General features: G+C 37.2%; 1 protein-coding gene across 1 annotated transcript in view; it reads left to right on the top strand.

Annotated features, from left to right (window-relative positions):
• Positions 1 to 1422: 1422 nt before the first annotated feature.
• Positions 1423 to 13810, top strand: part of TRPM1 (transient receptor potential cation channel subfamily M member 1) — a gene marked incomplete at both ends in the record, with an annotated part of 34716 nt that continues 22328 nt past the window's right edge. The window contains 8 exons of the mRNA XM_010176502.1: positions 1423 to 1547; positions 2246 to 2417; positions 4555 to 4729; positions 6909 to 7032; positions 9189 to 9261; positions 10120 to 10220; positions 12247 to 12420; positions 13487 to 13621. Coding sequence (XP_010174804.1) covers positions 1423 to 1547; positions 2246 to 2417; positions 4555 to 4729; positions 6909 to 7032; positions 9189 to 9261; positions 10120 to 10220; positions 12247 to 12420; positions 13487 to 13621 — 1079 coding nt within the window. The remainder of the gene's footprint in view (positions 1548 to 2245; positions 2418 to 4554; positions 4730 to 6908; positions 7033 to 9188; positions 9262 to 10119; positions 10221 to 12246; positions 12421 to 13486; positions 13622 to 13810) is intronic.

Consider the following 13810-nt stretch of genomic DNA (forward strand, 5'->3'; position numbering starts at 1 on the left):
TCCCTTCCAACCCCTACCTTTCTGTGATTTCCTGAGCATGTACATAGCACTTTTATCAAACTGCAGAGTTCCATAAAACTCTCATACTAAGCATCTTTTTCAGTCCTTCAGTCATTATCCCACCTCTGCTTTGAAATCTCTCTAGTTTTTCCAGAGAGAAGACTGCCTTTTCTAGAATTTTGGATGCTGCAATTTTTTGAGACAGTGGTTGCTGAAGCTTTTAATCCCTGAAGTAAAACATCCTTTCTGCTTCCGTTTGACACTTCCCTGTTCATGCAGCCAAGAACTGAGTTAGCCTTTAGGCTGTGTGATCTCTCTGAGAGTTAGTGATCAATTGATAATCTGCCTTAAATGCCATGTCTCTGAGTCACTGTTTCCATGGGATCACCCATCACGACCCATGCACACGCTCTGTCTTGTAATTATGCAAAGTATATTTGTTCATAAATGAATGACTGTAAATTCGTAATCTCAAAACACAAACCTGAAGTCAGTTGTACATGTCTCTACTTGAAGACACTGGAGTCTCCTGTTTGCGTTTTCCTCCCAGCCTTCTGGCCACCTGAAGCAGTTTTATGTTTCCGTGTTTCATTTTTGACCATATCTAGAACACTACTTGTACAGCAACCTTGCATAACTCCGCCAGGAAGTTTTTGGCACTGTTCCTGGATTCTGTCAAAAAAATGGTGTCTGATATGATGTCCAAAATTTGAAAGACATGTTGAAAAATAGCTGGTTTGATTATTCCCTATATATTATATATCTTGGGACCAGTTGGGTTTTATTAATTTCATGGATGTTACTATCAATTCTGAGTGATATTCCAAAAACAATCAGATGCAAACTTTCATTATGTTTCTATAACAGTATCTATATTTAGCTGAAATGAATCTGTACATCAAGTTATTTTTTAAAAACTGTGTAAAATAAGAATTAATTCCTTTGACTTCCGTTTTGCAATAAAGGTCTAATGCCATTAAGGAAAGGTGATGATTGCTATTCAGAATAATTTTTAAGTGAAAAAATATTTCTTACATAATTATAGGGTTGGCTTTTTTGGTTTGCTCAGACCCCAGTGATAGTGTTCCATATGTGTTTAGCGTTGTGTATAATGAATAATATAATTCCAGACAATGGTACCGATTGCACTGTGGCAAGTTAAGTAACTGAATAAGTCTTTCAAAGAGGTCATTGAATTCAGAACAAGGATCTGAAAAGGCAAGAGGATTTACACACAACTATTACAAAAGAAAAGCATGTTTTTTTTCTACTTTGCATGTTCTATTATAAAGTGAAGATACCAGTTCAGTAGTGAAAGCAGTCCATAAAAGCAGGTAGTTCCAGGAGAGGCCAGAAGAAAATTGTGTTATTTAGTGATCTCTCAAAAGTGCCAAGAATTAATTAAATTAATTGTACCTACAGGCGTCATTCGTCATGTGGGAGATGCCTTGAAAGATCATTCTTCCAAATCCAGAGGACGAATATGTGCCATAGGAATTGCACCGTGGGGCATTGTAGAAAACAAGGAAGATCTCATAGGAAAAGATGTAAGTCTTTAAGGAAACTCCTGTGAAATTAGCCATGTCAGCTGTGTAACAAAATACAGGGTTCATCTTTTTGGAGTATAAATATTCTCACTGTTTCAAAAGCATGCCTAAGAGCTGCAATTGAACAATTTCTTGAAGAAAAGCTGTTGTTTGAATATATTTGTCAGGTTGTCACATATGACCTCAAAGTAAATATGGAGCTAGTGAGGTTTCTATTGCTTTCAATAGTAGAGACCTCCCTGGTGACAGGAGTTTTAGGTCCTAACTTTGGTGTGGTGTGCTGAGGTTTCTATAAAACATGTAAGGGCTTTTATGTGTACAAGGCTGGCATTTAATGTAGATGGATACTCTGCAGTGGCATATTAATTACTAGGAACTCCAAATGAGAATACATTTTCTAATGCAGTAAGAGGATTATGTAACACAGCGTGTGATCAAGGAGAGTACATGAATGAGCTTAGGGGAACATGTAGGAGAGTGCACAGATGTGACTGTCATCCTCCAAAAAAACCACTGCTGTGATGAGTTCAAGTTTTAAATGTAAAAGCAAGCTCAATTTCTAATTCTCCTCAATTTTTATTATAAAGGTCTGGTTGATTTGTTCCCTCATAAGCCACGTGCTTCCCTTGGGCAGTGTGGGGGATTTTCACATTTAGTTCTTAGTTCTAATCTAGTGCATCTGTCCTTTTGACACACAGGTAACACGGGTTTACCAAACAATGTCAAACCCTCTAAGTAAGCTCTCTGTGCTCAACAGTTCCCATACCCACTTCATTCTGGCAGACAATGGTACGCTAGGTAAATATGGAGCTGAAGTGAAGTTACGGCGTCAGTTGGAAAAACACATTTCCCTCCAGAAAATTAACACACGTAAGTACAGTGCGGCAAACTGTAATCCTAACATCTTAAAGGAAGGGAGGGAAGAAGGGCTTGAAGTACTTCAAGGTATTGAAATTAAATGCTGCTTCTAGCTCTTTCTAGCAGGAATTTGATCAAGACTGTCTGGGATTTTCATTTTTAATGAAACCATTAGCAAGATAATTTCACATCAGTGCTTTTATATTTAGAGTATTGTGCAGTTTTAAAATTTCTGCCAGTTGTTACAGCCTCTCTAAAACAACTTTCTAGAATTCTTTTTGACATTATTTAGGAGAAGATTCTTTTAAAAGATATTTTTTCATTAACAGATTTGTATAAAAAAAATATTTTTTAAAGATTAAATATATAAAACGTTTTAGTAGCTGTAGTTTTCCATCAGCTTTAAAAAAAAGCCACAACAGCAAACTAATTAAAAATGATCCAAAAAAAAGTTAATAGGTTTTGAATCCATGCTACAATTAAGAGATACTGGAGAATAGACATCAGTTCTACCAGTTGCCTTTCTGACTTCTTATAGGTGCTTTGGTAACCTGTGTAGGCCCATATAAATAGGAAAAAAGCCAAACTTTCTGAATGACAATTGTATTGAACTCTACAAAAGTTTCTGATAGGGTTGAAGTGCTCTTACGGATGGAGCAGAAGAATGAAGTAGAGTGCCTGGTAAAGCCAAAATGTGCAGTTAGAGATCAGCCGCAAGATATCTAAACATTCATGAAAGTCTTAAAAATACTTAAAAGTACTCCTTTTTGTCTACAGTAAGCTTAAGAAATAGAACTCACCAAAATGATGCCCCTTGCCTTTGAGTGTGGAGACAGTCTCATGCACTGTTGCCCACAGACATCAGAAATAGCTAAAGTTAGCTAGGCTTTTTTCATCTTTGTCTTCTGTAGAAGTGCTGGGAGAGTTGTAACATTGCAAAAGGGAGCACTGGCTTGGAAGATAAGGAAGTCAGGGCCCAGAAGCAAGATGTTCTCTGTCATTTCTTTTAACACCATTGAGGTGGTGATACGGATTCTGATTTAATTAGTGTTTGATCATTTTTGTCATGAGAAGGGCAAAGTTGGGAATATACATAGGAATTAAGAGTTCTGTGAAGGGCTGCAGTACACCTACTAGTGACAATATACAGGGAGTTGTTTTGTTTCTTTTTAATCACTTTAAGCACAGGCACCTCTTCTGGAAATCTCAGAAGGAATCACTAAGGATTTCATGGACATACAAGCTGGCCTATGCTTTTTCACTCCTCCTTATCAGAGTTGGGGTATACTGACAGAAGGATGTCAGGAAGCTTCTGCTGTTACTGTGCATGGTGTTCCTGTTCTTCAGAGAGGAATGAAGGTTGAAAATATGAACTCTTTCACATGTTCTCAGCCGTACAAAAAAGTGCATCTTCTTCATGAAGCACTGTTCATTTTACAGCTTAAGAACTGAATTTAAATGATTATAATAGTGGGATTAGTCAGCCTTCAGGTAATGTTTTGTTCTTCATTTCCCCAAGTATCCTGTGATCAAGGCTACTGAGACCATGTGACCTGTGGGCTTCCCTTTGTCATCCTATGCCTGGAGATCACAGTGAGGCAGGGACAGCAAAGGGATGCTCAGCTGTCGTCTCTTCCATCGGCCAGCCATTTCAGCCTCATGATAAAGACACTAATTTCATATTTTTTGTCTTAGGAGAAAGCACAGGTGTATGTCACCTTACTGAAGACTTCCTGTAGGTAACCAATGAAGAGTTAAAGCATCAGACACAGTAGCTGGGAGCCATCCAAGTAACAGTGAAGCTAATGAAGTAATAAGAGAATCACTTCAGCTGTTTTATCTGTACATGGTGTCTGTCGAAAGAGATTACAAACAGTTCACCAGCACTGAGTTGAATAAATGATCAGTATGGAGCTGATGCAAAATCAAGGGCAGAGAGACACCTTGCTCTTCTCCTTCTGGGTCTATGGAACAGCATATAGACACTTTTCCTAGTGTTGGCCATGGAACAGCCATAATTTTTCCTGACTGTTCTGGTTTGAAGTGATGCTATAATATAGAAGTCACATCCACTTACAATATTTCAACCCCTTAAGCTAAGTTTCAAGTACACTTCTTTTTTTTGTTTCTGTTCTTCTGTTTTTTGTAGGACTGGGACAAGGTGTTCCTGTAGTTGGGCTCATAGTGGAAGGGGGTCCCAATGTGATCTCCATTGTCTTAGAGTGTCTACGAGAAGAGCCCCCTCTCCCTGTCGTGATATGTGATGGTAGTGGACGAGCATCAGATATTCTGTCATTTGCACACAAGTATTCAGAAGAAGGAGGGTAAGATTTTGAGATCTTCACCAAAGCTGTGTCTTGCTCAGGAGGATGATGTAGGACTATATGCCTTGCTTTCATTAAAGCTTCATTAAAAAACAACTCAGGAACAAAATGGTACTAACAGAGGTATTCTGCCGCCAGTCAACTTTTATTGCCTGTTTGATCTTAGCCCTGATGTTAATGGGCAGGAATTGTTACCACTTGGAATGTATGTGATGGTCCATTGAAATAAGCTTGCTCTCAGTGCAGCACAATGTCATACAAACTCCATCAAAGTTTGCTGCACTATACTTGGCACTGGGTTGGGCATGTTAGAAGCAGGGAACAACTGGTTCCCAAGAATTACTCTTTTTCTGAGGCCAGGACTGAGGTTAATTAGTGCATGTATTTGCAAAATTTATACTGCCTGATTCTAGTGTGTTGTGTGAATTGGCTTCATTCTCCAAGAGGCCAGACCAGCTGAAAAAATGTTGGTCTTCCTTCCATTCTCTTGCTGTTGCTTGCATCTATGATGGTTCTTCAGGGCAGTGGTGCCTGATGTTATGAACAGAGTGGAGGATGTTTTCTGGAGCATTCTGTTCCACAGCACTCCTGTACATTGCCCAAATGAACCTGTAAGAGTCACTCCTAATACAAAGTTTTGTGGAATCTTTTGTACTTATGGTTAGTTGTCTGCCCTTTGGTTTATAGAAAGTATGGTTAGTTTAAACAAGATACAAAGCCTATACTAGCAGCATAAAGCTCATCTGCTCTGCAGAGCAAAATATCTATCCTGTCAAATACTCCACGTGGAAGCAGAGTATTGCATTTTTAAAATATTGCTTCTCCCAGTCAAGTTACATAGATTTCCTATTGTTGTTGTTAATATCAGAACTTTATCTTTAGTAGCCAGATTCAGGCAAAAACCTAGTATATTATCTTGACTAGGGTATTGCACACCCGTCTTGCACTAAAGAAATAACCTATATCCTTGACTGGAGTTGGAGCTTAGTTTGGATTAAATATTAAGCAAACATCTAGTATTATCAAGCAGTGCAGATGTTATTTGCTGAATTGTAAGAGCAACTCTGATACTGCAATTTTTTTATGTTTACGCATAGTACGTATTTGATCTTATCAACAGTATTTTTGATTCAGCAATTTTCTTTTGCTTTCCATTGACCAAGCCTCCTTAGCTTAGATCAAACTTTCTTTCCTTTTTTTTTTTTCTTTCACAGTCATCCTTCCTATCAGCTCATAGGTAGTTGAAAGAGCTTATCAGGATCAGTCTATCTGAGATGAGCTCACTGCATGACTGTCTCTCCCAGTACATATGATGCAGTGTCCAATTTTCCTATCCAATAATTATGATGAGATAAATGTATTCATCTGGTAAGGCAGGTCTATAATGAGAAATTTTTGTCAACCCTGCTGTCTAAAAGAATAATTTTCTCACAGTGATCTTTGAATTTTACTGCACTTCACAGGCTCAACTGTCTCATTGCTTTGAATGCCTGCTGGTAATGTTTGCATCATCTGTGTTTTATTAGGAAATGGATGAAGACTGAAGGACAGTTTCAGATTGCTTTGTGAGATCACATATTTCTGGCCTTTCTAGAATGTTTTCAATCTAATTTTTTTCATCATCTTTTGGTTTGTTTGTTTCTCAGTTGGGTGGATATTATGAGGTTTCAGATACACTAGCAATTCAAATCCTCTGTTTAAGAGGATAACCAAGATAACTAGTATTTTTCATTTTTTAGCTATATGCAAAGTGCCTTGCAACATTTAGAGGCAAAGGTAAGCATCCTGTAAGGTATACTGCTGAAATCCTGAAGACTGTGAACTTCTTAACAAAAATGTATCTATAATATGTAACAGGAGTAAGAGCTATTCCACGGTGAAAGGATATTCAAGTTCCCTGACAGTTTTTTAAATCAGTGCCGAGTTACTGAGGTGCATAAGAGCCAATCTGCCTATGAATTTCCTGATTACCATTAACTTTTCATGAAGAATTTCCGGATTACGGTTAACTTTTCATTAACTCCTTACCTATACTGAATGCAAAGATGCTGTGTGTTATCATTTATTTTCAAATGAAATAATTGCACTGGTGGATGAAAAACTGTTTCTCAAACAGCAGGCCTTCTGAATATAAATTAATTCTGTCAATGTCTTCTTTTATGTCTCATTTTTCATTTAGGATAATAAGTGAATCCCTTAGGGATCAGCTTCTAGTTACCATCCAGAAAACCTTTAACTACAACAGGAATCAAGCTCATCAGCTGTTCATTGTTCTTATGGAGTGCATGAAAAAGAAAGAACTTGTAAGTGTCCTAAAAGTAGTTCACAAACATAATTTCTGTGACCAAACTTTAAAGAGTACTTTGAAGTGCCAGTCTCTATTTCTATATAGCTCCATAAATCGGATAATCAAACTGTGATAGGATTTAAGCATGAAATCCTAAAGTATAATACCATCTGTACTGTTGTATATTCTCTGCCATAGATATGCCCATAGGAGCCTATCTTCTCACAGGTAAAAGCTCATACAAATGATTAAATTTAGGGGATTTTGGCTGAGTTAAGGAACACATGAAAAAACATGATCAGTGGCTCTCGGGATTAATCTACAAAGCCATTTTCAATGCCTTTCAGGAAGGTGTCCTATGACAATTGAAATGACATAGGATTGGGAAGGGAATCTGTGTCAAGCAATCACCGGCTTGTTTGCAGACCTTCTACCATTTTCATATTCTACACAATCTCCAAAAAGCTGGCCTTTTTCCAGAGGTTGTGCTGGGCATTGGCTCTAACTTTTCTTTATAATATTTATCTCAGCTGACAAGGAAGTGCTTGCTAACATATCTGTACATTTCAAGGTAACAACTAAATACTTAAATGCCACCAAGTAGTTTCTCACCTCCTATATAGTATCACAGAAGTCTTTTCTAATGGTGTTTCCCTTCTTCCTCCATTCTCTCCAATACTTTTCTCTCCATGATTCATTACATTTGATGCTGACTTCCCTTTAGTATGGGAGGGATTTCCACAAGAAGACAAGGTCCATTTTAGTTTTATCTCTATTCCTTGATTTTTGATCAGATTTTGATACTACATAGTCCTTGGGTTCATAAAAGCCAGATTATGCAATTCTGAATTATTTTAAGCAGCATATATTTAAATACTTTTGCCAGAACTAAATTCTCTAAGGATTAATCCAGCTGCAAATGCCACTTGGAACAGAATTTGACAAATATTGTATTTTCTAGTAATGCAGCTCTCTGCTACAATCAAATAGACACCCATCCATGCTTTTTTGTTATGCGTTCAGAATTATTACTAGCATGCCAAGTTGATTATATAAAATCATTGTCTGGGTAATGTAAATGTACTGTTGATATATTTACATTAGTATAGGGCCAAGATTGGTTCCATACATACGCTTTCATCAGAAGTCAAGTTGGTAATGAGCATGACTGTCATAAGCTGACTGTAAGAGAGTCAGCCTTCCTAGATGAACTGATTGAGAAAAGAGCCCACAGCTGCCTTAGACAAACTGCTTTGAATTTAAAATGTGCATCAGAGCAGGCCTGATTTACTCAGCAAACTTCAGACACTGACTGTGCAGCCTAAGCAGGCTTATGGTTTGCATGATAATTTTGTCTGCTTTCCTGTTAATTAACAAAATTTTTCCTTTAGTTCTTTTCTCTTTTGATGTCATGTATCTTTGCGTTCATGCAAAACCTATTCTAACTGTTGAGAAAATTGCTATTCCTAGTACTTAATGCTAGCATCTGCTGTGCAGAGTTGCTTTTGGAAAAAGAAGAGTTTCTTATTTTTTTCTTCATTCAGTATTATGTAATTAACATAGAATAGTTAGTTATTCTGCTTTTGAATTATTAATCTTGTAGTATGTAGTTCAATTACTAAGCTTTATATGAATTACTATTTTTTAAATCAGTGAATTGTAATGGACTCAACTAAACAAATGTGACTAGAAATAATTGCTTTTCTTTATTAGTTGATTCTGCTTTTTTGGTTGTCAATATGTAGCATATCCTGCAACTAAAAAATATTTGAGTGTTATTGTCAATAAAATTAATGCTATGATAGTTATCTTGGGTAACTAGTATTTCCATTATTATTGGAAAGTAATAGAACTGTCAGAAAACAATCAGTCTGGCATGGTAGTTTTGTCGCCACTTTTCAAAATTCACAGGTTTGGTGAAGGATTTCATCAAGTTTGTCTTGTTTACTAATGCAGAGATATTTTAGGGTAACTTTGTTGAGAGAAATTAATTAAATACTTTTGTGAAAATTAATTTTCAAAGAAAAATTCAGTGGAACTGTACTTTTTAAAAAAATCTCAAGTCTTAGAAAATAATAAAGTTTCACCATTCTGCTCTTTTTTCTATCTACATGGTTAGTCTCTGTCTTTCATGTCTTGTAATTTCATGTTTGGTTTTGTGCTGTCCTTTAGATTACCGTGTTCCGAATGGGGTCTGAAGGGCAACAGGACATTGAGATGTCTATCTTAACTGCTCTCCTCAAAGGTGGGTTTTGCAAGCAATTAGGAAGGATGCACAAGTTGATCTCGAGAAGACAGTCCTATACACTGTCTGAGGTTCACTCTTGATGTTTAAGTCTTTGTTCCATTTGCTTGAATTCTAACAAGTAACCCAAACATGCTTGGCTTAAGGTTGAAGCATAAAATCTAGATTGAAAGTTTTGTGTGGCTTTCCTCACCTGAAAGCCTAGGATGGGAATGCTGCAACAACTATTGGTACTTCAACACATTTTATTGCAGTTCTAGCATATATTAGTAAATGCTAGAATTTAGTTAGAAAAAAAGATGGGAAGATTAAAATACTGTCTAGATTTTTCCAGATCTCAGATTATGCTCTTTAAGCCTTAGGGCAAAATTTAGGATCAGTTCATATTTATTTGGAGTTTGTTATGTTTACTGAAACAACTGTTTTCTATCTGTAGGTATATAGTAGTTGATACGAGCTCAATATGGGATCACTGGAGTCCCCAGAGCAAAGAAATAAACAGAGGAGTTACTATACTCATATCTACAGCATCAGACAGAGGAGCTGAGTGGAGTCATCTTTTAGAACAGTTAAATGTCTATCTTTAGCCTCAGAATATAAAGTCAATGTGGGAACTTTAAGGGGAAAAGTGAGATAATCTGGTTAATCCTTTTGCAATTGGGATCATGGGATTAAAAGGAAGATGGTGTAAATTCATTTGATGAATCCACTGCTTTGTGGTAGAATTCTAATGGTAGTATGATATGGAGTCAGGCTTGCAGTTTTCTAGTTCTTTGAGAACTAGTTCTTGAATTACAGAAGATTGTCCAATCTTGTTTCATCATGCATGAAATACTGAACATCTGTGTTTTCCTTTAGGTACCAATGCATCTGCTCCAGACCAGCTCAGCTTGGCTTTGGCCTGGAATCGTGTAGACATTGCACGCAGCCAAATTTTTGTCTTCGGACACCACTGGCCAGTAAGACAAAGTTTTTCTAGTCCTATTGTTTGTTAACAAAGTGGTGGAATATTCTCACCCTGGATTTTGTTGGCAGGAGAAACAGTATTGGATTCTGTTTTATGCTGAACAGATAAAGGATATCTCATTAATTAAGAATTATATATTTCTTTCGAAATTTCCTTACTCAGCCATTTGAAAATATTTAGCAATAATTTAAACTCTATGAAAGAAAGAAAAGCAATGTCATGGCAAGCAGCAAAATAGCATTATTTAAAATTCCTTGTGCAATTTGAAAAAAAAAAAAAAAAGGCATTACTGGAAACAGCCTGTGACCTTACATCTAGCTGGACAATAGCACTCCTGGTCACACCCAGTGAATTTGTGTGATGCAGTAGCATTGCCTGGACTTGTGACTGTGTATGTCATTGACATGTGCTAGCAGTTTGCAAAGTCCCCAGCTACCTATTAAAGTATGCAGCAAGGAAATTCATGGAGCTGCTTAGATGGACTTGTGTTGCTCACTTCATTAACAGCTGTGAAAATCTCTGTTTGGATTGATGGAGCAAAATCCTGATGACTAGAAGAAACTATTGCAGAAAACAGGCCTCTGACAAGCAGAGCTGTAGCAAATGAACTGAGAAGCAGTTCTTCAGTAAAGCTTTAGGTCCTGAAATTGGATTTTCTTTCTCAAATTATTGGAGCTTGATGCTGCACTAGTTGCAGTCAGTGGTGAAACACTGCAGTGCCTTTGTTCATCTGTGTAACTAAAATCCTCATGTCTCACTGTACTGATGCTTTTTGCTTTATTGCATGAACCATCTGGTGCACTACTATAAAGTGTCACAAGGAAACCAGCCTAAAAAAGGCAGTAAGAAAGTGCAAGATTTTTTTTTTTTAATTAGATATCTTTCCTGAAATTGTGCAATAAAATGACACTCAAAGGAACACTATTCATGTGCACACTGTACATAGTGGTGAGATTTATTTCATTTGGATTTAATCATCCTAAAGATGATGAAGTAGTATTACTATAAAACATTTATTTGGATGGAATGTTCCAATCTACATATTATTGTACTTAGATTCAGAGGTACCACCGAGCAACTGAAGCCAGTTACTGCTTTGGCCTATTTCATACTCATAGTCTGCAGCAATCAGTATCAGTCAGTTGCAATCCACTGTCATTTCGAATTCATAAATATTGCTTTCAGACTAGCATGTGCTGCAAGTTGGCATTTGCAGTTTTGTCCAGGCTTACAAATGGATTTATGTAAGTAGGCAGAGAAGATTTTTTTTAAGACAATCAAAACCACAGAAAACAAGCCTTGTTAAAGATTTGGTTCTGTAGTTGTCTGTGCAGAACACAGAGAGTTGTAATCCATATTATGTGTTCATGGAGGTTATATAACCTAAGCATCAGCTGGAGCAAACAAGTAGTGTCAAGTTATTTGCATGTGTGCCTGCCTGTCTTGGGTAGATAGGTTGGCAAGGGGAAGGATGTTGCAAAGAGTAAATGTGTCTGAAGAGGTATAACCAGAAATATTGTCTGCAGAATGTAAATGAACCAGCATTAGTGGCTCTCTTTCTTCTCCTTTCTGCCTCCCCAGGAGGGATGCTATTTGGCATCATGCAACATTCTTGTTAAGCTCTTTCTGTCCAGCTCCTTATCCTGCTTGTTGCTATTTATTTTGACAACTGTTGCTTTCACTGAGAGCAAAGAAACTGAACTGTCACAAAATTGAGTAGTGTTTCTTCCCAGTCCTCTCACACTGATTTTGTTTTGCAAGAGAAATCCTCCACAGTCTACCTACTTCACTGCTTTGCCTTTTGTTGTTATTGTCTACATTAGACATAAAAGCTTTAAAAAAAAGTTTAAAGCTGTGGCTATGCAAAAACATCCTTATACTTAAGGAAATTACCATTTTTAGTTGACTGCAAGTGAGAAGTGGTGACTGGGGAGCGAGTTCAATAACAGTGGATTCGACGAAATAGTCACTGTACAATCGATTAAATTTCTATACTTCTAATGCATTATTAAATACAGCCTTTAGGAAGTCTTACAGCTCCTGATGGTACAGCTCCTGAGAAGGAAAAGAAATCTCCAGCAGCTCAGACTAAAGCAGCCAGAGGGAAAGGAAAAGGGAAGAAAAAGGGAGGAAAAGGAAAAGAAGAGCCAGAAGAAGAAACAGACCCAAGAAAGCTTGAACTACTGAACTGGGTGAGATGAAAGTCGCTATTAAAACTGTTGAAGAATTTTGTTTGTTTGTTTGTTTGTTTCATTCTGGGTGACAGAGAGAGAAGGAAAATATACATTTTAATTCTATAGACTGCTCATTTGCACGTTCTCACAAGATAAGCAGTAGCTTTCTGCAGGGATGCTGTTCAGTCTTTGAGCCAGGAAACCTTCACTCATCCCATGTGTACGACATGCAGCCATACTAGTACAGTACAAGTCAGTGCTTATCCGCTGCATCTTCTTCCCTGTACTTGTCAGAAGAAAGTAAGAACACCAGTGAACGTCACCATCCTTCCTTGTACATGTTATTTATCCAATGAAGACAGTTTAAACATATCCATTTCTAAGTGCTCAATTTTCCACTTGAGTAGGTTAGAGTATTCTGTTGTCTGGTTTAAAGTTCATGTGTCAAGGGGAATTGCTGCTCAAAGGGTTTTCCCCTCTCCTACTGAGTTTTAATCACTTAGACCATATTAAGAGGAGATCTGTTCGGCTTCCTCACCAACATTTTCAAAAGGCAAAGCTAAATTGGTGAAGGAAGAAGTGTTTCTTCCCAAGTGATTGGAGTCTTTTGGCATTATATGTTGCCTTTTCTCTGTGAGGCAGCAGTTTGAGTGGATGATACACATGCAAGTTATCAGGGTAAATTATGTCAACCTCTTCTTAAATGTATACAGTGTGTTTTTCTTAAATTTTAACTTGTTCTTATAATGTTGAGCAAGTAAAACTCTTTTTCACATAACGTGTCAAGCATGGTGTGTGCCTGGTTTAGTTAAAAATACTAAACAAAATGATTGAAAGCTACAATTGTATTGCTAAATGTTTCTTTCACTGCTTTCCTCTCACCCAAGACTTCATTGGAAAACTCTGTCATCTATTTTAACTTGCATATGGGTGAAATGTCATTTTCTAAATTCCTTTTCACTTACAGATTAATCAACATATTTGGGAACTTGGGAATATCCTAAGTAAGGAAAATGTTTGTGGCTGTTGGCCAACCAACTCTTCTGTGTTCGTGTAGTCTCACATTCTCCACTCTGCAATTCAGGTGAATTCCCTGGAGCAGGCTATGCTAGATGCACTGGTTCTGGATCGAGTGGACTTTGTGAAACTACTTATTGAAAATGGAGTGAACATGCAGCACTTCCTCACTATTCCTCGACTGGAAGAACTTTATAATACTGTGAGTGAGCAGAAATAATAAAATGCCCTGTGATATCTTTGCTACTGTTTTTAACAGGGGCACCCTTTTTCTTCTTCTCCCTCTGAAAAATGCTTGTTTTTCCAACAAACTCTGAGCCCTGACAATACACAGATGTTGGATAGCAGTAAAGGGAGCCATTGTACTTCATATAGTGTCCTATTTTTTCCC

Source organism: Antrostomus carolinensis, unplaced genomic scaffold, assembly GCF_000700745.2.
Source record: "Antrostomus carolinensis isolate BGI_N321 unplaced genomic scaffold, ASM70074v2 scaffold50539, whole genome shotgun sequence".
In the NCBI taxonomy this organism is placed as follows: domain Eukaryota; kingdom Metazoa; phylum Chordata; class Aves; order Caprimulgiformes; family Caprimulgidae; genus Antrostomus; species Antrostomus carolinensis.